This window comes from Galeopterus variegatus, unplaced genomic scaffold (genome assembly GCF_000696425.1).
Source record: "Galeopterus variegatus unplaced genomic scaffold, G_variegatus-3.0.2 Scaffold949, whole genome shotgun sequence".
Classification (NCBI taxonomy): Eukaryota; Metazoa; Chordata; class Mammalia; order Dermoptera; family Cynocephalidae; genus Galeopterus; species Galeopterus variegatus.
The window spans coordinates 347,777-370,440 of record NW_007727060.1 but is presented as its reverse complement, the minus strand read 5'-3'; the positions used below and the strand labels follow the sequence as shown (position 1 = coordinate 370,440).

General features: G+C 38.4%; 1 protein-coding gene across 1 annotated transcript in view; it reads left to right on the top strand.

The window, feature by feature from the left end:
• The window catches only part of DNAH11 (dynein, axonemal, heavy chain 11), a 364,599-nt gene that overhangs the window by 43,024 nt on the left and 298,911 nt on the right, over positions 1-22,664 (top strand). The window contains exons 14-24 of the mRNA XM_008573669.1: positions 3,303-3,440; positions 3,749-3,873; positions 4,649-4,844; positions 6,384-6,488; positions 6,646-7,038; positions 14,868-15,200; positions 15,566-15,820; positions 15,901-16,070; positions 16,299-16,521; positions 20,348-20,464; positions 20,562-20,648. Of these exons, the coding sequence (XP_008571891.1) occupies positions 3,303-3,440; positions 3,749-3,873; positions 4,649-4,844; positions 6,384-6,488; positions 6,646-7,038; positions 14,868-15,200; positions 15,566-15,820; positions 15,901-16,070; positions 16,299-16,521; positions 20,348-20,464; positions 20,562-20,648 (2,142 nt within the window). The remainder of the gene's footprint in view (positions 1-3,302; positions 3,441-3,748; positions 3,874-4,648; positions 4,845-6,383; positions 6,489-6,645; positions 7,039-14,867; positions 15,201-15,565; positions 15,821-15,900; positions 16,071-16,298; positions 16,522-20,347; positions 20,465-20,561; positions 20,649-22,664) is intronic.

Sequence of the window (22,664 nt, the reverse complement as noted above, 5' to 3'; positions counted from 1 at the left end):
GGGGACCGGCGACGGGATCGCAAGCCTCAGCGTTGCTCCCGCGCCTCGCTCACTGGAGCGTTGCTCCCGCGCCTCGCTCAGCCAGTGAGCAGGAGCCGGTCTGTACGTGGGATCCGAACCCTCGGACGGGAGGGCCGCCGCGCTTCCCAAGCGGCGCACTATCCAGTGCGCCACCGGGCCAGCCCCATCAAGCTGTTTTTAATTCAAGTCTGTCTTCTTGCCCTCATCATAGCCATTAATATGGACTCTATTATAGTACACGCCAGTTATTTTTTTCTAAACAATTTTATATCTTACCTTATTGTCATGTATTTCTTTCTTTCATTTTCCATATACTTGTTTCTTGTCGGCTGAAAAACTGTGAGATGAGACCCCGCTCTCATAACTTCTGCAAAGTGGGAGCATCATCTCATAGCTTTTGTTATGTTTAGGTTGCTTTCTGCGGTGCCATACGAAGCAGGCATTTAATAACTGCTTTGAGGTGAGATGGACTGACTGGTAATTTGAATGTTGAAATGATACACTGATGAGGATCAAATACTGGAAGAGTAATGGCAGAAGAAAAATTATAGGGTTGTATACTTAGGGAAAAAAATGATTTCAATCGTAGATACAGGTTGATGAACTCTGACCATTTACTGTTGGTCTCAGGGAAGAAATATTTGTAGACTGTTCTGTGAGGATGACTATTTGATGCCTGTTACTGTCAAAGATGTAGCCAGGAAGAGCACTGGAACTTAAACACTATTCTACTCAGGTATAAAACCATAGTACCTCAAAACGTAGAGTGCTGGCACTCACTAAAAACCCAAACAAAATGCTCATGAATGACTCTGAAATTCACATGAAGGTAGACTGAAGGGTGTTAAGAAAAAGAAGTGTCTAGAAAAAGACTCAGACAATTTGAAAGCTATAAAATTCTGAAGTGTATATGGTTAAGGTGGTCGCAAATTAAAAAAAAAAATCTTTCAAAGAGGTAAACCTAGGATAAATATAAATATGTACTACTTTGAACAGTGACAACAGAGTTATGAAAAACTGTGTATTACCTAATGAAACTGAGAAGTAAAATAAAATTAAGGTTAACCTTACAGATCTTAATTTGGAATATTTAGGTATAGAAGCATATAGTGGGAATCAATCTTTAGCTTTTTGAGGTCTGTGTGAAGGGAAATGTCTATGAACTTTGTAGAATAGCTCCTAGTTCTACTATGACAAGACTCAGGAGGTTCAGATAACCTTTATTCTCATCCTGGAGGATAATTTTATGTATTCATGATGATGAATAATTATGATAATGTGCACTGCCTAAATGGTTGAGACTTTTCTTACTACTTTTTGGCTTTACGACCTCCCCAAAGAATATTTTGTCTATGTTTTTTGTCTTCTACCCTTGGAATTAAGAAGGTGGGCAAGATGAGCAATAGCCGGGGAGCTTCTGGTATTATTTCAGTTGTGGTCAGTATAATAAGTGTTTGAAAAGTAACGGGAAATCAATGTATTTCCTAATTGTTGAAGTACATGGAATGCAATTAAGTCTATGAGGCGGTGTTTACTTTTGAATGTTTACATGAAGCCCAAACTCAACAAAACAGTGTCTATGAAAAGAAAGTTAATAATTTACATTTTGCCTAGTTAGCAGCTAACCAAGTGGATTTAAAAATATTTAACAGACTCTGTTGTACTTGTAATTGATGTTACTAGAAAAAGCCAGAAGGCATTTGTCTAATTTGGCCCCCAAGATAGTTAATTTACATTTTAGTTTGTATAATTTTTTATGTTTTTTCCTCAATGAATATAATTTATTAAAATGCTTACCAAATTTTTGTAATGATGATTTTTTTTGGTAGTAAAACAATTTCTGGGAGACACCTATTCTCTAAGAAAAAGAACAAATCTCTATCTTTTGCCATATTGCTAACAAGGCATAAGCCTTGGTATATAGTTTTTCTGCCACCTTAAATGTTTAGTTATTTTGAGGAGATGTCTTCTTTTAGAGAAAATATCTATATAACAGGCCTAATAACTAACATATTATGAAACCCACATGGAGTAATCAAAATAACGTAACTTTCCATGGCACGTTAGCTGATAAGAAGCTGTACAGTGAAGCACAGACCCAGATGCCACATTGCCCAGTTTCAAATCCCAGCTGTACCACTAGTTGTATGAATTTGGACAAGTTACTCCCTCTCTGTAACTCAGTTTTCTCATCTGGAGCATGTGATAATAACAGCATTTTTAAGGCCCTTAACATACAGTGCCTGGATAGTACTATTTAAACATTGGTTATACAAAAATATACATTTTAATTACATCATTTTGCTTTCGAGGAAAGCTGTCTCTTGCTGGTGCATGGAAGAATCTACGTATGGCAGTAAACAAGACAGGAAGCTAATGGGAATCCAAGGTTAGGCTCACTAGATAGCTAAGCTTTGTGGAGTCTGGTGGTGAAGGTTAGTTTGAAGTCTAGGGGGCTCCACTGACTGAGCAAGAGGAGTTTGTGGACCTCCAGTCTTCTGTTTTGCTGGTAATGTGATCCTGTTGAGACCACGTGTCTGCTTTCTTTTGTCCACTATTAGTTGGCTTCCTTTGCTTGCTAGTAGTTTCTATTCATAATTTTAGTCATCGTGGATTCAGCCAGTCATGCCTTGACTCTCTGAGAAAGGAAGAATCTGATTAGCTGAAGACATCAGTTTGAGCCAGAACATTCATATCAAAGGAGCTGTCCACCTGTGGAGTGGTTGTCCTTGGACAGTCAGCACTGCTGACCCATACCATTGTTGGGGTGGCTGGGGTGTGTGGATGCACCAGGGGCCAATGACAGGCAGCCACTGTGATGGGACATATGATATAATTATTGATGGTCTGACCTAGAAGTCCTCCATATGGATATGGATATTCTTATATCTAAAGGATACATAGATAGGAGGAAAGAACAAATACCAAGTACATAAATCTTGCTTCTATTGTTATGTCTGAAAACATCTTTAAAACATTCTTTGGAGCCCAGCAAGAAGTAGTATTAGCTGTGAGCAGGGATTGCTGTCAGACAGTGGTTCATTTCTGACCCCTCTCGAAATTACATCTAGAATTTAGTTTTTGAGGTGTATAGAAATTTTAGGGAGATGCAAAAAATATGTTTTACATTCTGAGGCATTGCAGTATACTTTTAGGGTTCCAGACTTTTCCTCTATCTAGAGGTATATGAGGTTTAATGGGGGAAATTGTGAGTGTTTTTGTGTTAGAAACTCATAGTTCTGAACTTTACCTTGATTTTCTTCGATTTGATTTTTTTATAGCTTTTGACCGTATTTGGGAATTTTCTAGAGAAACCAGTTGTCATGGAAATTTTCAGCCCACATTACAGCACACTAGTGCATATGTTTAATACAGAGTTGGATATGTGTAAGCAATTGTATAATGAACACATGAAACAGGTAAGTGGTGGGTAAGGTTGAGCACATCCACAGTATCATTTTTGCAGGTAATAGCCATCTGCTAGAACTATATTTGATTATGCCTAAAGATTAGATACAGGCACTAACATTTTTATGCTTTAATTGGCTTCCTCATGGAGATGGACAGCCTGCTTTAGGGTTCTGCTCTTCTGCTAATCAAGTTATTAACACACATACCTTATGTACTTACTTGTGAAAGTACCAAAATGAACAATTGCTTACAAGGTTTGAAGGCACTCTTATTAAATGTTCTCTTTCTTCCTCTTCACCAAAATGTCAACCTGCAGATTGAACATGGACATGCAGTTCTTAACAAGAATATGCCATTTACTGCAGGAAATATCAAATGGGCCAAAGAGGTCCTTGAACGACTGCAGATGTTTTGGTCAAACTTTGCATCTCTCCATTCTCTGTAAGTAGTTAGGTTTATTTCATGGTAAATTATCCTAATGTTATGGGTGATTTTTATATGTGGCAGTGAACTGTTCATAGCACATAAAATGTCATTGCCTTATTTCACCTTTTTCCTTGGCTGGATTTCTTGAGAGGCCCATCCCATGGTTTTGGAATATTTTTAATGGGACTCTTACAATTTCATATATTTACATGTTTTCAGGTCATTTTTTTCTTTTTACTTTTCCTTTTCACCCACAATATATTTGGAGTTTTTTGTTACTATTTTTCATTTCTCCAAAAACTAACATTTCTTTTGTTATGCTGTGCTCTGTGCCTTTTTTTTTTCCTTCATAGGAATTGGTAACTTGTTGCTGTCAAAACTTGTTGCTGTTAAATCTTTTAAGTTTCATTTATTTTGTAACTTTATCTGTCTTTTATTTACTTATTTATTCACATTTATTTTTATTTATTTTAATTTATCAATGTACAATGTAGTTGATTGTTGTGTCCCTTTACCAATTCCTCCTTTTCCCCCCTCCCCCATCAACATCATATCTGTTCACTTGTCTTAAGTTCAAGGAATTGTGATCATTGTGTCTTCTTTTTCTTTATCTGTCTTTTAAAGTAAAAACAATCCATGAACATTACTTGGTCTTTAATGTTTCTCTTCCTGATTGCTTATAGAGTATTATACTTTATATTATGTATTTTATATGGTGTATTATTATAAGATAATTAAGCTGAAACCTATCTAATGTATACACAAGTAGAAAAAAACCTTATTCCTACAGATTCTTGGACAACCCTGATGATGCCTTAGTTTATCAGAAATTTATTGAAATGACCACTTTGCTAGACCAATTTGAAAATCGTGTCTATAATGAGTGGAAAAGTAATGTGGATGAAATCTGTGAGTTCAATTTGAATCAACCCTTAGTTAAATTCAGTGCCATAAATGGTCTTCTCAGTGTCAACTTTGACCCAAAGGTAGGGATTTGGCTTTTTGAGATGTTTTATAGATGTCATTTTTATTATAAGTGTATTCCTAATACTTCTAGTAATTTGTTTTATTTTGGGAAAATGTCAGTGCTGTGAGAAATATAACTGTAAACAACTTCTAGTAGACCTTTGTTTTATTTCCCAAATTCTGTATTAATTATTTGTTTTCTTCTTGTAATTATTTCTTCATGACCTCACTCTCACTAGATAATAAGCTACTGAGGGTAGGGTTCATTTTATTTTATCTTTGTGTTCTGTGTTTCTAGCATAGCACCTGGCACTTGGTAACACTTGGTAAATGTTAGCTCAGTTGAATTGTATCATTAGCTTTACAAGATGGTTTGTGGCTTGAATATATTCATAACATGTATCAGTTTTTTAGTTAAAGTTTTATCACTTAAGTTAAGGTTTGGGGAATCCATAGAATATATGGAATGAAGATGTGTCATGCTTTTGATGGACAACGGTTAATTTTGATTTGTTGTAATTTCTTTCAAAGGGATGATAAGCTTGTATATGGTAATTAAAGTGATAGGATTTTTTAAAAATAATTTTTATGAAAAACGTAAAACAACATATTCATACCAAAAATAATATTAACAGTTACATAATATCCAGGGTGAATATTACCTTTATTTAACAGACCTTTTGTTACCCCATGATAAATCATATAAGAAAGGGAAATTTTATATGTTTTCTCAATAAATTTATTTTCTCATAATTTCATTACATGTTATGTAACAATGAAAGTACAGAAACTTTATTAGCAATTGTGTATATGTATACAGTTGTATAATACAATATGTGCAGATATTATAAAATATTAGTCGTGTGTATATATGCACGTGTGTATGTATACGTACATATATTTTAAACAAACTTTTCCAAGTCTGGTAGCTTGCTAGATAAGAAAGTAAGCTTTTTTTCTGTTAAAGCACATCCACCTACTATGGATATGCTTTAAGTAAAGGGCAAGCTTATAAAATTATCTATTTGTGAGTTTATGTGACAAAAAAAAAAGTAGCTTAAACATTTGGCTGAATTTTTAGGTAGTAAGGATTATATATTCACTATTAGTGATGACCCAGCTTTTCATTCAGTCCAAATTCAAGTCTAGGAAGTGACAAAGTTAAACTCACTGAGTTTGATGGTTATACTCTGCACCCTTATTACATTTCCTAAGATATATACAAAGAATAGCATGTCTTTATTTTGCTAGTGAAACTCAGCACACATATGTAAATATATGATCTGGACAACTGAGGGATCCCTCTACCTTCTGATTTCATAAAACCAATTTATAGAAACTAATTTCCTGAAAATATTTTGAGATAGTTCATATACCAGTACTATATTATGGAATGTATGATTTTTGTTTTTAAAAAGCATATGAAACAAAAGCCTATGTACCTTCATAGTCTGGAAATATAGTAATCATATGAAATTTTAAGTGTTTTGAGTTAAACTTGTGTTAAAATAGAATTATCTTCTTAAAATATATAATAATCCATGATTTTCTTTTAATAGCTTGTAGCTGTGTTGCGAGAAGTAAAATACCTTTTGATGTTGAAGAAACCAGACATACCAGATTCAGCCTTAGCCATCTTCCAAAAAAGAAACACTATCTTAAAGGTTCGTGTTTTTAGATATTAGGGCATATTTTGAATAGAAATATCTTGAATTTTCATTATTAATGTAATAAACCTATGACATTTTTACGCCTCTGAGATAGAGAAAAGAGCTAACCTATTTGGCAATTTTTTTTTGTCTTGGGGTTTTCTTTGCTCAGTACATTGGAAATCTTGAAATTCTTGTGCAAGGTTATAATAAGCTGAAACAGACTCTTCTGGAAGTTGAATACCCTCTGATTGAAGATGAGCTGAGGGCTCTTGATGAGCAGCTGGAAGCCGCTGCAACGTGGCTCACCTGGCAGGACGACTGCTGGGGGTACATCGAGAGGGTGAAAATGGCCACCTCTGAGCTGGAGCACAGAGTTGAGCATACACAGAACAACGTGGAAGTGATCCAGCAGACCATGAGGGCTTGGGCAGACTGTACGCTCTTCCCCAGGAGAGAGCACAGAAGAGATGCTGCCTTTACTTTGGAGGACAATGGTGATTTGTTTGCTAAAAAATACAAGTTAATCCAAGAAGATGGCTGCAAAATCCACAACTTGGTGGAGGTAATTGCTTTTAAGATTTCAAAGCTTATAGAAGATCTTTTCATTTAGTTTAGAGAAGAGCCAAAAATATTTAACTTAAAGACTCTCTTATTGAGCCCGAAAGAGCTTTATGAATGGTTTTGTTAAGCATTTAAAGTGGAAGAGTTTGTGTTACTTGCCTGTAATTTCTGTAGCCCTCACTGCTCTCATTCCTGCGGGGAGAGATTAGAATATAAGATGTTCTGATTAAACAGAAAGGCTAGAGATGGGATCCTTACCTTTGTCATAGCTGTACCCTCTTTTGGATGCTATTAATAGCCACCAGTGTTTGTTGAGTGCCTACTATGTGTTGGACACCTTGGGTGGAGTGTGTGTTCCTTCCCAGGAGAGAACACAGAAGAGACGCTGCCTTTACTTTGGAAGACAGGGGTGATTTGTTTGCTAAAAAATACAACTTAATCCAGGAAGATGGATCATCTCATGGAACCCTCTCGACTGTCTCCTAAGGATGACAACAGTAGTTACTGTCCTTTTCATAAATATTTGGGTTCCTCAAATAGTAACAGGCACTATTCTATGGTTATCAGTGTAACAAAAAGCAAAACCAAGAAACAGAAGGCAGAAAAAATAAAAGCAAACAAGTTAAAAAGCAAAGATTCCCTTGTTTAATGGAGCTTACACTATGGTCAGGGAAGATAGCAAGAGAAAATAACAAATGTATATGTCAGTGGTAATAGGGGCAAGGGTAAAAAATAGGGATATCAGAATGGGTGGGCCAGGGATAGCAGAAATGGGAAGGGGGATAGGATTTTACATGGGTGGTTGGGAAGTCCTCTTTACTAAGGTAGCATTTCTGCAGAGAACTGAAACAGAATGAGCCATTTGGATATCCAGAGGACATTCTAGAAAGTGAGCTGCAAAAGCTTTGAGGTCAGAGCCTGCTTGGTCTGTCCAAGGATCAGGTAGAGAGCCACTGTGACTGAAGCAGAATTTGCAAGGGGAATGGTAGTAGAGGGTGAAGTTTGAAAGGGACTCAGGGCACATCACATGGGATCTGAAGGCCAGTATGAGGACTTCGGATTTTACTCTAAGGAGCGATAGCAGCCAGAGACTTTTTGCTCAGAGGCTTTCTCTGTCAAGTGTAAACCCCAGGGGTCAAGGAAGTGGTAGACAGGGAGACTGTTAGGAGCTCACTCTAATAAGCTGGGTGGGAGGTGATGATGCCTTGGGCTAGGGTGGTAGTGGTAAAGGCACTTCATAGTTTGGATCTATTTTGAATGTAGAGCCAGCAGGATTTGCTGTGGGAAGTCAGACAAGAGAAGTCAAGGATGATTTCAAGGTTTTCGGTCTGAGCAACTGGACAAATGGAGTTCCTTTTATTAATATGGGGAAGACTATGGTGGGGCAGATTTTGTAGGAAGCCTGATTGGAGTGGACTAATGAGAGAGTGAGAGAAATGGGAGTGAAGAAAGCCGATAAACTCCTGAGGAGCCCTGTTGTGGGGCCAACTGAAACTGGGCAGTACCTGGGGCATGTATGTCAGGGTTAGGGAGGGTTTGATTTTTAATATTGGTGGATGTTTGCATGTTGATTGGAATGATCTAGTAGAGAGGAAAAACTGTTGGAGAAAAGTTGTTTAGGGAATGGGATTTGATAAATACATGTAGAATTTGGCTTTGGATAGGAGCATGGAACATTCCTCTGCAGTAGCAGAGGGAGGAAAGGCAGAGGACAGGAGCATGGTGCCCACAGGCAGGCAGTGCTAGTGGTGGGGAAGTTGATTTCTCATGGCACCTATTTCTAAGTAGAAAAAGGATGGGTATGGGGCTGGCCCCATGGCTCACTCGGGAGAGTGTGGCGCTGGTAGCACTGAGGCCACGGGTTTGGATTCTATGTAGGGATGGCCGGTGCGCTCACTGGCTGAGCGTGGTACAGACAGCAACGTGCCAAAGGTTGCCATCCCCTTACCGGTCAGAAAAAAAAAAAGAAGGATGGGTATGAAAGAGTATATTCTGCATTTCGTCTGAGCACACCTCTTATATGGAATAGTCTCTTATAGATCTGCGCAGTCCTCCAACCATGAACACTTTGGGCAAGGCAAACAGACCACACACACTTGCACACACACACACACGTGCACATGCACAGACACACTGCAGCCGTCATGAAGCACCACAATGTTGGGTCGGGAGAGTACCTGTGGCAGAGGCTAGAAACTGGGCTTTTCAGTCTTGAGTCTTCCAGGCACTGGGCCTGAATTTTCTCGTGTGTAAAGTGAAGGTACTTGTCCCTAGGCTAATACTCAATGGGAGAACAAACAATGAATTACACGTTCCCTGCTGGAAATTGTATGTAACCCATTTTCTATCTCATGTTAGCCCATCATCATTCACTTTTTCAAGAAATATTTACTGGGCACCTTCTGCATGCTCAAGTCCATTCTAGGTTTCTGAGATACACCAGTGACCAGAACAAAGAGTCTTGCTCTCATGGAGCTTACCGTCCAGTGAGGGGAGAGAGATAATAAGCAATAGACACAGTAAGTCACAGTATGTTAGAACTGGTAAGTGCTGCAGAAAAAGACAAAATTAGAGCAAGGCAAGGGAATTCTGGAGTGTGGGGTTGAGGGTACAATTTTAAATAGGATGATCAAGGTAGGTCTCAAGGAGAAGGTAAGATCTGAGCAGAGGGCAAGAGTGTTCCAGGCAGAGGCAGCCAGACATATACACGGAAGAGCAGGGGAGCAGGTGCTGTGGGAGCAGGGGGAACTGAGCAGAGGGGAGCCAGGTGAGGCCAGGTGCTAATAGGGTGGGGGTGGGCACAGGCAGCCCAGGGGAGACTCTAGGCCTTGTACAGACTCTGGCTTTTACTCTGAGGTACATAGGGAGCTGGCTGCAGGGTTTTGAGGAGAGGAATAAATGTGATCTGACCTTCATTTTGAAAGGATCTCTGGCTGTTGTGTTGAGTCTGTCTGTAGGAGGTATGGGAAGCTGCGGGAGACCTAGTGGGTTGCTATAGCAGTAATCGAGGTATCTTAGTGTATTCTGGCTGCTGTAACAAAAATAACAAAAAAAACTGCAGAGCTTAAAACCAGCAGCAATTTATTTCTGTAGTTCTGGAGATCAACGCGCCAGCATGGTCAGGTTCTGGTGAGGTTTCTCTTTAGGATTGCAAACTGCCAACTTCTCACTGTGTCCTTGTATATGGTGGAAGGGGTGACCAATCTCCCTTGGGCCTATTTTATAAGGAACTAATCCCATTCATGAAGGCTCTTTCCTCATGACCTAATCACCTCCCAAAAGGCTCCACCTCCTAACACCATCACCTGGGAGGTTAGGATTTCAGCATATGAATTTTGGGGGGACGTGAACATTCAGATCATGCACTAGGTAGCAGATGATAGTGCCTGGATAAGGCGGGTAGCAGTGGAAGTGATTATAATGGGTTGGATTCTGGATATATTTTGAATTAAGTGGAGCAAACAGAATTTTCGAACAGACTGCATGTGGAGCGTGAAGGAAAGAGGTGTTGAGGATTATTCTTCATGTTTTGTCCTGATCAGCTGGGAAGATGAAATCGTGTTCCATTCGGCTGAGGAAGGCTGTGGGAGGAAGAGACTTAGGAGGGAAGATCAGGATTTGAGTTCTAGACATTTTGAGTTTGGGGTGTCAATTAGTCAAGCAGAGGAGTTGAGTGGGCAACTGGATTTTAGTCTAGAGTTTCAGAGAGGGGTCCAAACTTAAAATACAAATTAAAGGGGCGTGGGTGACAATGATATTTAAGCCAGGAGGCTGAATTAGGTCACTGAGAACATGAGTCTAGCTGGAATAGAATAGAAAAAATCAAGACTATTGGCCGGGGCACCGTTTTCCCATTAGGAGACAGGGGAGGGGAAGAACAACCAGCCAAAGGTGCAGAAAAGAACCAACCAGTGCAGTAGGAGGAAAACTGGGAGGGTTGTGTCCTGGAAGCTACGTGAAGAAAGCACTTGAAGGGTAACAGATTTTCTTACCAAAAAAGAGGGTGTGGTTCACTTGATATGCTATAGTAAGTGTGTGTCGCAAAAAAGAAAATAAAAAGAAGCAAAAAATTAATATGAGTTTCAAAGTTTCTGTTGACTTCTGAGGTTGTCTGAAATTTCTAAAAAAGTTTTTAATTTTTCTTCCTAATAATTTGCTAGAACAAAGACTTGGTCTTTACCTTCTTTGATTACTGCTTGCATCAGCATCCTAGGGCAGCAATAACAAAGTACCACAAACAGGGTGTCTTAAAATGACAGAAATTGATTCTCTCATAGTCCGGAGGCTAGAAGTTGGAAATCAAGGTGTGGGTGGGGCCTTGCTTCCTCTGAAGGGAGAGAATCTCAGGGGTGTTCTGACATGTAAGGAAGGTATATATCTCAAAATTAATTTGTTTCCAGCAGTATATTAATTAAGTCATGCCAGTGACTATTGCTAGTTGTTTCTGGGAAGCTGTGAATTATTCTATGACTTTTAGGACATCTTGACAACAATTTATGCATTAGAATCTGTCTCATGGAGGACAGATGACAGATGGCAATTAGTTTTTTCTGTTACATTTTCTTGATGATAAAAAATATATAATCCCCAAACTCTAGGGGTTTTAAACCATTGAGATTTATGAATCCTGATTAAAATGCATTGAAAGTATGGCCAATACAAGGCATGCCTAGAAATTGTTATAAAACAAGGTTTTGCAGCATCAGAGAATAAGGTTGGAATTTTTCTACTAATAAATGGACTCTCCTATTTCTTTCCTTAAGGCAAAAGCTAGGAAGCTTTGTAATTAGCGTTTTCTGTACGAGAACTGAGGAGAGCTTCTGACTTGAGGGAATAGAAGCTAACCTTGGGAGGGAAATTAAATGAGTTGTATATATAAGTTGTATCTTTTAGGTGATTTCCCCCCCTCTTATTAGCACATCACTTTGAACCTAGTTCTCAGGCTTCTGCTGGGGAATGTGGTCTGAGGGAAAGCTGTAGAAATAGGGCAGAGGGTGGGTCAATTCTGACTTTTCCAGCTGCATCCTCTGACGCATGTGGGAGCTCGGTGAATAGTCTGGAGTCAGAGTTTAAGATGGAAAGAGGTGGGAGAGGGGCAGAACCGCGGAAGACTGGGTCTGAAAAGGACCTGAGCAATCATTCAGTGACCCAATGCTCCACTTTCTCTTCAATTTTCTCTCTTTACCCTAATGTGTTGGAAATACATTTCCTATAAATGCTACTGAAGTGATGTAAACCGGAACTGAAAAATTATATATGACTGTAACATGTCAGAAAAGGCCCTACCCTGGGAATTTAAGAGCACTGGTTTCTAGTCCTAGCTCAGCTGCTAACTTCCTACAAGTGGATGTGTTTTGGGTCTTCGTTTTCATATCTTTAAAATGGGGAGACTAAACAAGATGGTCTTTAAGTGTTTTTTGTTTTGTTTTGCTTTTCCAGCTCTAAGATCTATATTTTTTTCTTTCTAGTGCCTACCAAGGAGCCAGGGCTGCTGTGCACAGCTTTCCAGATGTGTACTGCACAGCCCCAGGGTGCAGGTCATATGACTACATAGATATAAATGGTACCTCCTGGATGGTGGGCAAGACAGCACCCTTGAGAGGAGCAGTTCTTAAATTTGTTCTATGGCAAAAAAAAAAAAAAAAGGATTCTCTCAGCTCTGCCCTGCCTTATCAGGATCTAGACTCCCTCTGTGGTTCTGATCTTGCATAAAGCATACATCTTCGCATCCTGGGTCATATATCCCCAGGAGAAAATAATCAAAGGAAGTGAAGAGTACAATCTACTTTATAATTAGCTCTCATTCCAGTGTCTCCTTTTCTCTGTGCTGTAGTTTCTGTCTTGGGCATCTGCTGTTTGACCTGTATAGACTATGCACTCTTTGCCACCCAGTTTATCTTTCAGAATCAACCTTGCTGCCCACCTGACTTAAATCTGTGTCTCTAGGACTAGCACCCAAGCTAGAGCGGTCCTTAACCACATCTCTGTCTTCTGGCCCCATTTGCCCCACTGACCTGTCCGTTATCTCACCCATGCTTGGGGGAAATGCTGAGGCAGAGCAGCTCATATTTTCTTTATTTTATTTTTTTAAGTTGGCAGACAGAATTATATGTATTTATCATGTATAACAATGTTTTGAAATATTGTTGAACGGCTAAATCAAACTAAATAACATATGTCTCACATAGTTGTCATTTTTGTGGTGAGAACACTTAAAATCTCTCAGTGTTTTTCAAGAATATGTTGTTATTAACTACAGTCACCATGTGGTACAACAGATCTCTTGAACTTGTTCTTCCTGTCTAACTGAAATTTTGTAACCTTTGACCAACATCTCTCCAGCTCTTTTTGTGCCTGGTTTATTTCACTTAACATAATGACCTCCAGGTTCATCAGCGTTGTTGCAAATGACAGGATTTTCTTCTCTTTTATGGCTGAATAGTTTTCCACTGCACGTATATATGCCATGCATTCTCTATTCATTCATCTGTTAATGAACACTTAGGTTGATCTTGGCTATTATGAATAATGTTGCAGTAAACATGGGAGTGCAGATATCTCTTTGATATACTGATTTCATTTCCTTTGGATATATACCCAGTAGTGGAATTGCTGGATCACATAGTAATTCTACTTTTAATTTTTTGAGGAACATCCATGCTCTTTTCCTCAATGGCTGTATTAACTTACATCCCCACCAACTGTGCACAAGTTTTCCGTTTTCTCTACATCTTGCCAACACTTATTACTTTTTGTCTTTTTGATAATAGCCATTCCTCCTTGTGGTTTTAATTTGCATTTCTCTGATGATTAGTGATGTTGAGCATTTTTTCATATAACTGTTGGCCATTTTTATGTCTTCTATTGAGAAATGTCTATTTATATCCTTTGCCCATTTTTTAAATTGAGTTATTTGTTTTTTAATTGAGCTATTGAGTTGAGTTCCTTATATATTTTAGATATTAAGCTCTTATTACATACATGGTTTGAAAATATTTTCTCCCATTCTGTAGGTCCTTTTTAACTCTGTTGATTGTTTTCTTTGAGGAAGCTCATATGGTTTAAGTACAGAGGAAACTTTGACTCTTAGACTCCCCAGCCCAGCGTTTCCCAAGCTGAGTTACTATTCCGTTGGCTGCTTATAGATGGCTTACAAAAAAAACTCTGTGTTTGAATAGGGTTTGTAAACAACTGGGCTAAACCAAATTCAATGGACATTAATATAATAGGTACATTGTGAGTCTCCAGGAGTAGCATAGAGTATGTACCACTCCCCTGACTTAATGATCTTCGGATTTCCCCAGAACAGTGTTCTTTGAAGGACCAGTTTGAGAAATCTTTTCATTTACAGGTAAGGCCCTGGAAGGCAGAGTCCAAGGCCATGTAGAGTTAGGCTCAGAGCAAGAACTAGAGCCCAAGTCCGACACATCTAGAATCCCTTGGGAGCTAGTATATTTCCTGTCTGTATTTGAAAATAGCATTTTAAATGGGATTTTTTTTTTTTTGGCAGCTGGCTGGTACGAGGATCCAAACCTATAACCTTGGTGTTATAAGGCTGCATTCTAAACAACTGAGCTAACCAGCCAGCCTGTCCATCTTCACATTGACTTTTCCTTTAAAGAATGACTTCTGAATGTGTTTCATATGTGACCTTAATGTTATGAACCCTTCTTAGATCTTTGCCACCTAGCTTAAGGTTCCGCAGCCTAGCATTTGAATGCTCCTCCATCATGCACAAAAATGCAGTCCCTTTTTTAACCATTTGAATGAAAGACTTTCATTTTTATACTCGTTGTTTATATTCATCTATTAATACTTGTCTGTTTCTAGGAAAACAGGAAGCTCTTCAAAGCTAATCCTTCTCTGGATACCTGGAAAATTTACGTAGAATTCATTGATGACATCGTGGTGGAAGGCTTTTTTCAGGCTATTATGCATGACTTAGATTTCTTTCTGAGGAATACAGAGAAACAATTGAAACCTGCACCATTTTTTCAAGCTCAAATGATGTTAATGCCCCCTGAGATTGTATTTAAGCCTTCTTTAGAAAGAGAGGCTGGGGATGGCTTCTATGATCTGCTAGAAGAAATGTTATGCAGTAGTTTTAGAATGTCTGCCCAGGTGAAGCGAGTAGCAGCACATCTGGAAATAGCAAATTATCAGGTATTTACTTTGTAAATGAGTATTAGCTTTTATGTTAACAGTTCAAAAATAAATTGGGGCAATGGGGAACACAAAAGGAGAAGTTGGAAAAAGCAACATAAATTTTTATTTTGGTAGCTCTTCTCCGTTTGAGGAATTGCCTTGGACAATGTTATGTGGCACATAATTGATAGAGTGAGATTCGCTTAAATGAGAATAAGTGCTTGGTTTTCCCTCTCATTTAGAGTGATATGGACAACATGTTAGGCCTGGCGGAGGTCAGGCAGGAGATAATGAACAGAGTGGCGGCGTGTTATGTGGCACATAATTGATAGAGTGAGATTCGCTTAAATGAGAATAAGTGCTTGGTTTTTCCTCTCATTTAGAGTGATATGGACAACATGTTAGGCCTGGCGGAGGTCAGGCAGGAGATAATGAACAGAGTGGCGGCCGTCATCAACAAAGTCTTCGATTTCAGAAACACCCTGGAGACCTACGCTTACCTCTGGGTGGATGACCGAGCTGAGTTTATGAAGCATTTTCTCCTGTATGGCCATACTCTGTCATCTGAGGAGATGGATGCTCATGCAGACGAAGAAATTCCTGAACAGCCGCCAACTCTTGAACAATTCAAAGAACAGGCAAGGAAAACCCTCAGCATTTGATGCAGCTAATTGGCTTTTCATTGAATTGTGATAGTTATTTTGTTTTCTAATTATAGATCGACATTTATGAGGCTTTGTATGTTCAGATGAGCAAGTTTGATGACTTCAGAGTGTTTGATAGTTGGTTCAAGGTGGACATGAAGCCTTTCAAAGTGAGCTTGCTGCACATTATTAAGAAATGGAGCTGGATGTTTCAGGAGCATCTTTTGAGATTTGTCATCAACAGGTAGCCTTTGCACTTCGGTTTTTGGAATTACAGCTTTCAACACTGATTGCTTTGTAAAATGAGCATTAATGCTGCCAATTTTGTAATAGAGATAATGAAAAGGGTTTAATCAGGTACATAATGAAAATAAGATTCAGTCTGATTTCTGGTTCAGTAAGATTCAATCTCATACTACTAAATGTTTTAATGAACTTAATTTGTGTGTATATATACATATATATTAAATAGTTTGAATGAACTACAAGAATTTATAAAGGAGACAGACACAGGACTTCAGAGAGAATTAAGTGAAGGCAATCACGATGGTTTAGTTGACATCATGGGGCATCTTCTTGCTGTAAGAAGCCGACAGAGAGCTACTGATGAACTCTTTGACCCTCTAAAAGAAACCATCACACTCTTGGAAAACTATGGGCAGAAGATGCCTGAGCAAGTCTATGTTCAGCTGGAGGTAAGTACAGAGGTGAAATAATAATTTCCATAAACTTAGCTAAGTACTTTACAATACGCTCCCTAATGACGTCCTTAAAACACTTTATACTGTAGACATTAATGTTTTCATTTTACAGGTTAGGAATCTGAAGTCTAAAGAAATTTTATAATTTTGTCAAGGTCACACAAGTAGTAAAGCTGACCAACTCTTGACTCTAGGTGTGTTTCATGACAAAATACTCACTTTTAACCACCGTGCTCCACTGCCTTCTTGTTATAAGGTGTTTAGGTGGGAGAGAGCCTCTGAGTTGCTTGAGTATATATATATACACACCTTTTTCACCCATTGGCTTCCAGGCTGCACTTATATTGAACCTTGCAAATGTGATTGGTGAGCACATTAGCTAAAAACCTTTCATTGGATTCTAGTTCATCTAGTCTAGTGGTCAGAGCACAGAACTCACATTTAGATTTCTTTTCAAGTACTGTATGAGTCCATCTCTTCTGCTTGCCTTGGCAAGTTAACATCTCAAAACATGCTTCCATTTTGGTAAAATATCCTTCATGACACCCCCTCTCCTTTTTTTTAATTTGTCTATACTTAATATGTCTAATTTCTTTCTATGCTTTTTCTTTTTTTTTTTAAAGTGAAATTCACAATTCAGGTAACATAAAAGTACTCATCTTAAAGTGTACAGTTCAGTGGCATTTAGTACATTCACCATTTTGTGCAACCACCACCTCTACCTAGTTCCACAAGCTTCTCATCAGCTGGAAAAGAAACCCCATACCCATTAGCTGCCACTCCCCGCTCCTCCTCAGCCCTCACCAAGCCCTGCCACCAACCCTTGGCAGCCACCAATCTTTTTCTGTCTCTGTGGGTTTACTTATTCTGGATATTTCATATAAATGGAGTCATACAATATGTGACCTGTTGTGTTAAACTTCTTTCACTTTGACATAATGTTTTCAAGGTTCATTTATATTGTGGTGTGTATCAGTATTTCATTCCTTTTTATGGCTGAATAATAGTCCATTTTATGTTTGTACCACAATTTGCTTATCCATTCATCTATTGATGGACATTTGGTTTGTTTATGTCTTTTGACTATTGTGAATCATGCTGCTATGAACATTGGTGTGTAAGTGTTTGAGTACCTGTTTTCAGTTCTTTTGAGTATATACTTAAGACTAGACTTGCTGAGTCATACTGTAATCCTATATTTATATTTTTGAAGAGTTGCCAAACTTTTTCACAGTGGCCACACCATTTTATATCCTTCATTTTTTTTGTGAGGATTAAATGCAAAAGTGTACTTACAAGTGCTCTCTTGGCTATAAAGAATTGCTGTATGTGAATTATTAAATTCTATTTAAGTATCAAGCTGTCCTTAGAGCTGACAGTTCAGTTAGACATGGAGTGAGATGACAAGCCATGGACAGATAGATGTATAACAAGACCATGAGATGAAATAGTTACAGTAGAACGAACTATAAATATTTCTTGTTTTTAGAAAGCTTTGGACATTCTTGGAGTCAGATCTTGGACCTTAAAATATATCTCATAGAGAAACCAGTCATAACACCAGTAATTGACGAGGGGGGATTTTCAGCCATGGCCTCCAGATATTATAAAAGTTTGCCTCACACTTTTAGGTTATGATAGTATTGAAATATTAGGCTTTTCCATATTTCAAAAGCAGGACACACATTTAGTGATGTGTATGTCACAATGTTGGTGATTTAGGCTGCTCAGGAGGAAAAATAAGGTTTATAGGCAGTGCAGGTTGCATGTAGAGCATAACAGGGTCCCAATTTTATTTTAATTAAAGCAATTGTGATAGATCCTTTCAGTTTCTCCTTCATTGTCATGAGCAGTTGTAACATTTTTCAAATACTTGTCTATGCTTAGTTCTGTGCTGAAAACCCCTTAGATGTGGCTGTGCCTGCTCAGAGTTCAAGGGCTGCTTCCTTGGTGTCATGGGGATTTACCCCCAGCAGGACAGGCTCTTGCTGCAGCATCTCTTCGGTCTGCTGACTCCTTTGCATTTCTTTTATACCCATTTTAATTCAGTTCTCATTACTTCTTACCTCAACCACAGCACTAGCTGCTTAGTTCCCTTTGTTCTTCCTCAGAACTCATCTACAATATACTCTGAAGCGACATTCAGTCTACAGGTTGCATCAAGTCCCTTCCTCACTCAAAAACCTTCATGGACTGCCCCTAGCCTCCTGAGTACTGTCCAGTTTTCATAGAGCTCACCCCCTCACCTCATCCTATATTGGTGGTCATACCTCACAAGGTCACAAAGGATCTCAGCCTGATCTCTGCCTGGTGATACCTACTCATTCCTTTCAGCCTCAGATTCAGTGTTATCTCCTCCTCGGGTGTATCCTATCAGTTAAAGACGACACCACTGGAGATCATCTGATCTTTTGGTTTTCAAGAAAATGTATTTTTATCAAGTGGAAGCTTTTTTGGAACCCTCAAATATAAAGCAGATCTGTGTTGGAAAAGGGTTAAGGGGCCTGAGCCCGTAGGTGTGACTTCCCTGCCTTCCCAGCCATGCCTCTGAAGGGACTCCAGGTAATATTTAGTCCATGGAATGGAATGGGAAATGCAAAGTGAGACTCCATCTGTACAGATAAGGATGCAGAGTTTTGATGAGAGGAAGCACGAGATGGAAGGACAAGGGGGTGTAGAGCCCAGGTCTCTTGTTCCTGAGCTGGTTTGATGTTGCTGTCAAGACACCATGTTGCCTTCCAAGTATGGTGATTCCATCATATATAGACCTCCTGGTGGAAATTAACATGTTCTGTCATGTGAAGTAGTTATTGTGTGTGCCTCTCACTCACTTGGACAGATTACAAAACAACTTAAGGAATGCATTTCACCTTTGCAGCACCCCTCCACCACACGCAAATACTGTGTATAGTAGTATTTGTATTTGAAGAGTGTATGGTGCACTCTTCATAATTGGCAGTTGCTGAAACTTTTGTCAAATATTTATTAAGGGTTACAAAATAGTTTTTAGAACCTTTGATTTTTGCACTTCAGCTGCACAAGAAGAGTCCATCACTACGGGTGGTTTTGTATGACAAAACAATTTCAGTGTCCCAGGAGATGACCCAGAGAAACAATGCTTTGTTAGTCTGGACACAAGGAATGCTTTTCAATGGGAATAATCACTTTCGTCCTATTTGCATAGGAGGCAGGGAGAGCAGAGTCGAGTTGGCACCTGCTTCTATTCTACGTCAAGTAGGAAATTAACCTTCTCTTCCCTGTGTTTCTTCTCCCTTCAAAAATCCTAGTTAGGTAAAATAAGCCCAACCTCAATGCTCGAGATCTCTGTCAAGAAAGAGTACAGAGCTTTGGAGCTAGAGGAATGCAGAGGATAAGATGGGTTCACATTTTCCTCTTTGCCCCACCAGATTCAAAGCATATTTTTTTCACTTGCTAAATTGCTAAATGTGGCTGGCTTCCATTTCTAGTTGGTATAGGTCAGCAAAATCATTTCCTGAGCACTTTAATTTTATTCCTGCAGCAGCAAAACAATTTGGAAATTTGTGTTTATTTTGAAAAGATTTCCATTTATTCTGAGATAAGAACAACTCTGGGACATGCTTGGAAGATCTGAACCCAGAAGTGCCAGTGGGTCAGCCTGTACTTCAGCTGTGGCTCTGAGCCTTTTAATCTCCATCACCTTTTGGGGGGAGAAACTCCTTCTATAAGAATGAAAAAGGTGTCATGGGTTAGTGTGAAGAAATTAGAATTATTTAATCCTATGAGGTTCATTTGTTTTAAGAACCGAAGTAATTTTCCATTTGCACCTTTGTTTTTGTAGGAATTACCTGAAAAATGGGAAACTACCAAAAAGATCACAGCAACTGTCAGACATCAAGTTTCACCTCTCCAAAATGCAGAAGTCACTCTAATAAGGAAAAAATGTATTTTGTTTGAGGTAAGCTAGTCACCAAGTTTTTTTGCTTTAAGAAATGTTTTACAAGGATAATTGAATCTATTTGAGATTCACTTTCTATTTTTTCTGCCCTGACCAGGGAAAGCAGGCAGAGTTCAGAGAGAGATTCAGATGCTCTGCCCCTCTGGGATTTAATGCAGAAAATCCATACACAGTGCTTGATAAGGTAATATAGATCTCAGACATCTTGTGTGCATTACAACAACTACTTCAGAAAATAAGTGTAGGCACTGAGATACTGCTATGTTTTGCCTTACTTTTGTCATTAGTTGTAGGAATTGAGAACTAATTAAAACCCAGCTATATGCAATTTTTGCCAAGTAGATTGCTTTAAATCATGTCTCCCAAAATCACCACCATCCTGGGTTGGCCCCGTGGCTCACAGGGGTGAGTGCGGTGCTGTTAGCGCTGAGGCTGCAGGTTCGGATCCTATGTAGGGATGGCCGGTGTGCTCACTGGCTGAGTGTGGTGCAGACCACACCGTACGGGGGGTTGCGATCCCCTTACTGGTCAAAAAAAAAAAACAAAAATCACCACCATCCTTATCAAAGTAGTAATACTAGTGAAAACAGCAACTACTGTTATGATTTTTTGAGCCCTTACTATATGTCAAGAATTATGTTAAGCATATTATTTACATTATTTCTTTTAGTTCTCATAGTGTCCCTATGATATAGCTACTGTTACTCTCCCTATTTCAGATTTTAAAAAAAAAGTTCATATAATAAAGTACTTTGTTGGAGATTACAGAATTAGTAAGTGAGAGAACTAGGATTAAACTTCTGGCTATCTAAATTAAAAATAAATAATCAGAATATTTTGAAAGTATACTGCTTCCTATGTGATATTTTTGCTAATAACTTTTAACCATAGTCCAGAAAGCTCATAACTTATTCTTAACCCTGAATGTGAATGTTATTGAGTCATTCAACTCTAGTTTATAAGAACTACCTTATTATGGTTGACTGTGAGAATGCATATAGTGGGCAAATAATTCAAAATAGTGAGTAATTCATAGTAGTCTTGAAAAGATGTTTTAAACTTTTATTAGAAAAATAGTACCTTTTTTCCTCTAGGAACTTAACATAGTAGACAGAATGGGGAAATGACTTAGTGAAGTTTGGATTCAGGAGCTGGGATCTTCTGAGTTCTTCATCTAGGCTGCCATCTGATTTTACTTCATGCTGGAGATGGTCTTTACTCCTTAGATTGGCATAAAACTTGCAGCTAACACAAATTTTACCTCTCTTTCCAAATTTTCATTTGAATTTATATTTAATTGCTTTAAATCTATTCAGAAAACACTCGTCTATAGCATAAGGTCTTTTCTTTCACTTGGCTAAAGAAAATTGGTTAATATATTCATTGAAAGGGAGTAGGTTATTTAAAAGATTATTTTTAAATTGCAGGTGGTCTGAACATATTGTGGATGGTGAAACATATTTCCTTGACTAAGCAATGTGCTGTATATAAACATTTACTACAGTTATTTATTGAATCTTACCATTTTCATGCTGTACTATAACAGCATATAGCTACATATTTAAAAGTTAGAGATTCTTATCGTTATACCTACAGAATATGTTTAGGGATATTTTGAATATAGTAGGGCTGGGTTAACTTTTTCTTGAAGTCATTTTCTTGGTGCGTTTGTTCAGCATGTATATCTAATGTTCATTTAATTATAATCAACTAAAGACATGCATATTTCTCATTCTGCACTGATATGGTAGACCCTAGTACACAAGGCACCTCACTGTACAAGACAGAAACAATAGGCCAACCATTAACAAGGGGAAGTGGTGTGGCAAATCCTTCATTTCATAATCAGATTCCCTGGTAAAGTGCTGTTGTTTCTTCATAACCAAACACATAGTAACCAGTTGAATTGACAAAAGTAAGTGGGTTCTAGGAATAATGAAATTAGTATAAGTAATAGGAAACATTACTGAAAGTAAATAAAAGGGATGTTGGCTTTGGTGGGTATGGTGGACTAGATATTTTGAAAGGCCCTCTTTTGTAAAATAAATGCTGAATACACACTCATTAATGTGGAATTTAAAATGTGGGAGCTAAAAATAAACAAACACATAATCAAATAAAGAGTGGTGGAGGGGGAAGAAGACACAACAATCACAGCAGTTCCTTGAACTTGTTAAGACAAGTGAACAGATATGATGGG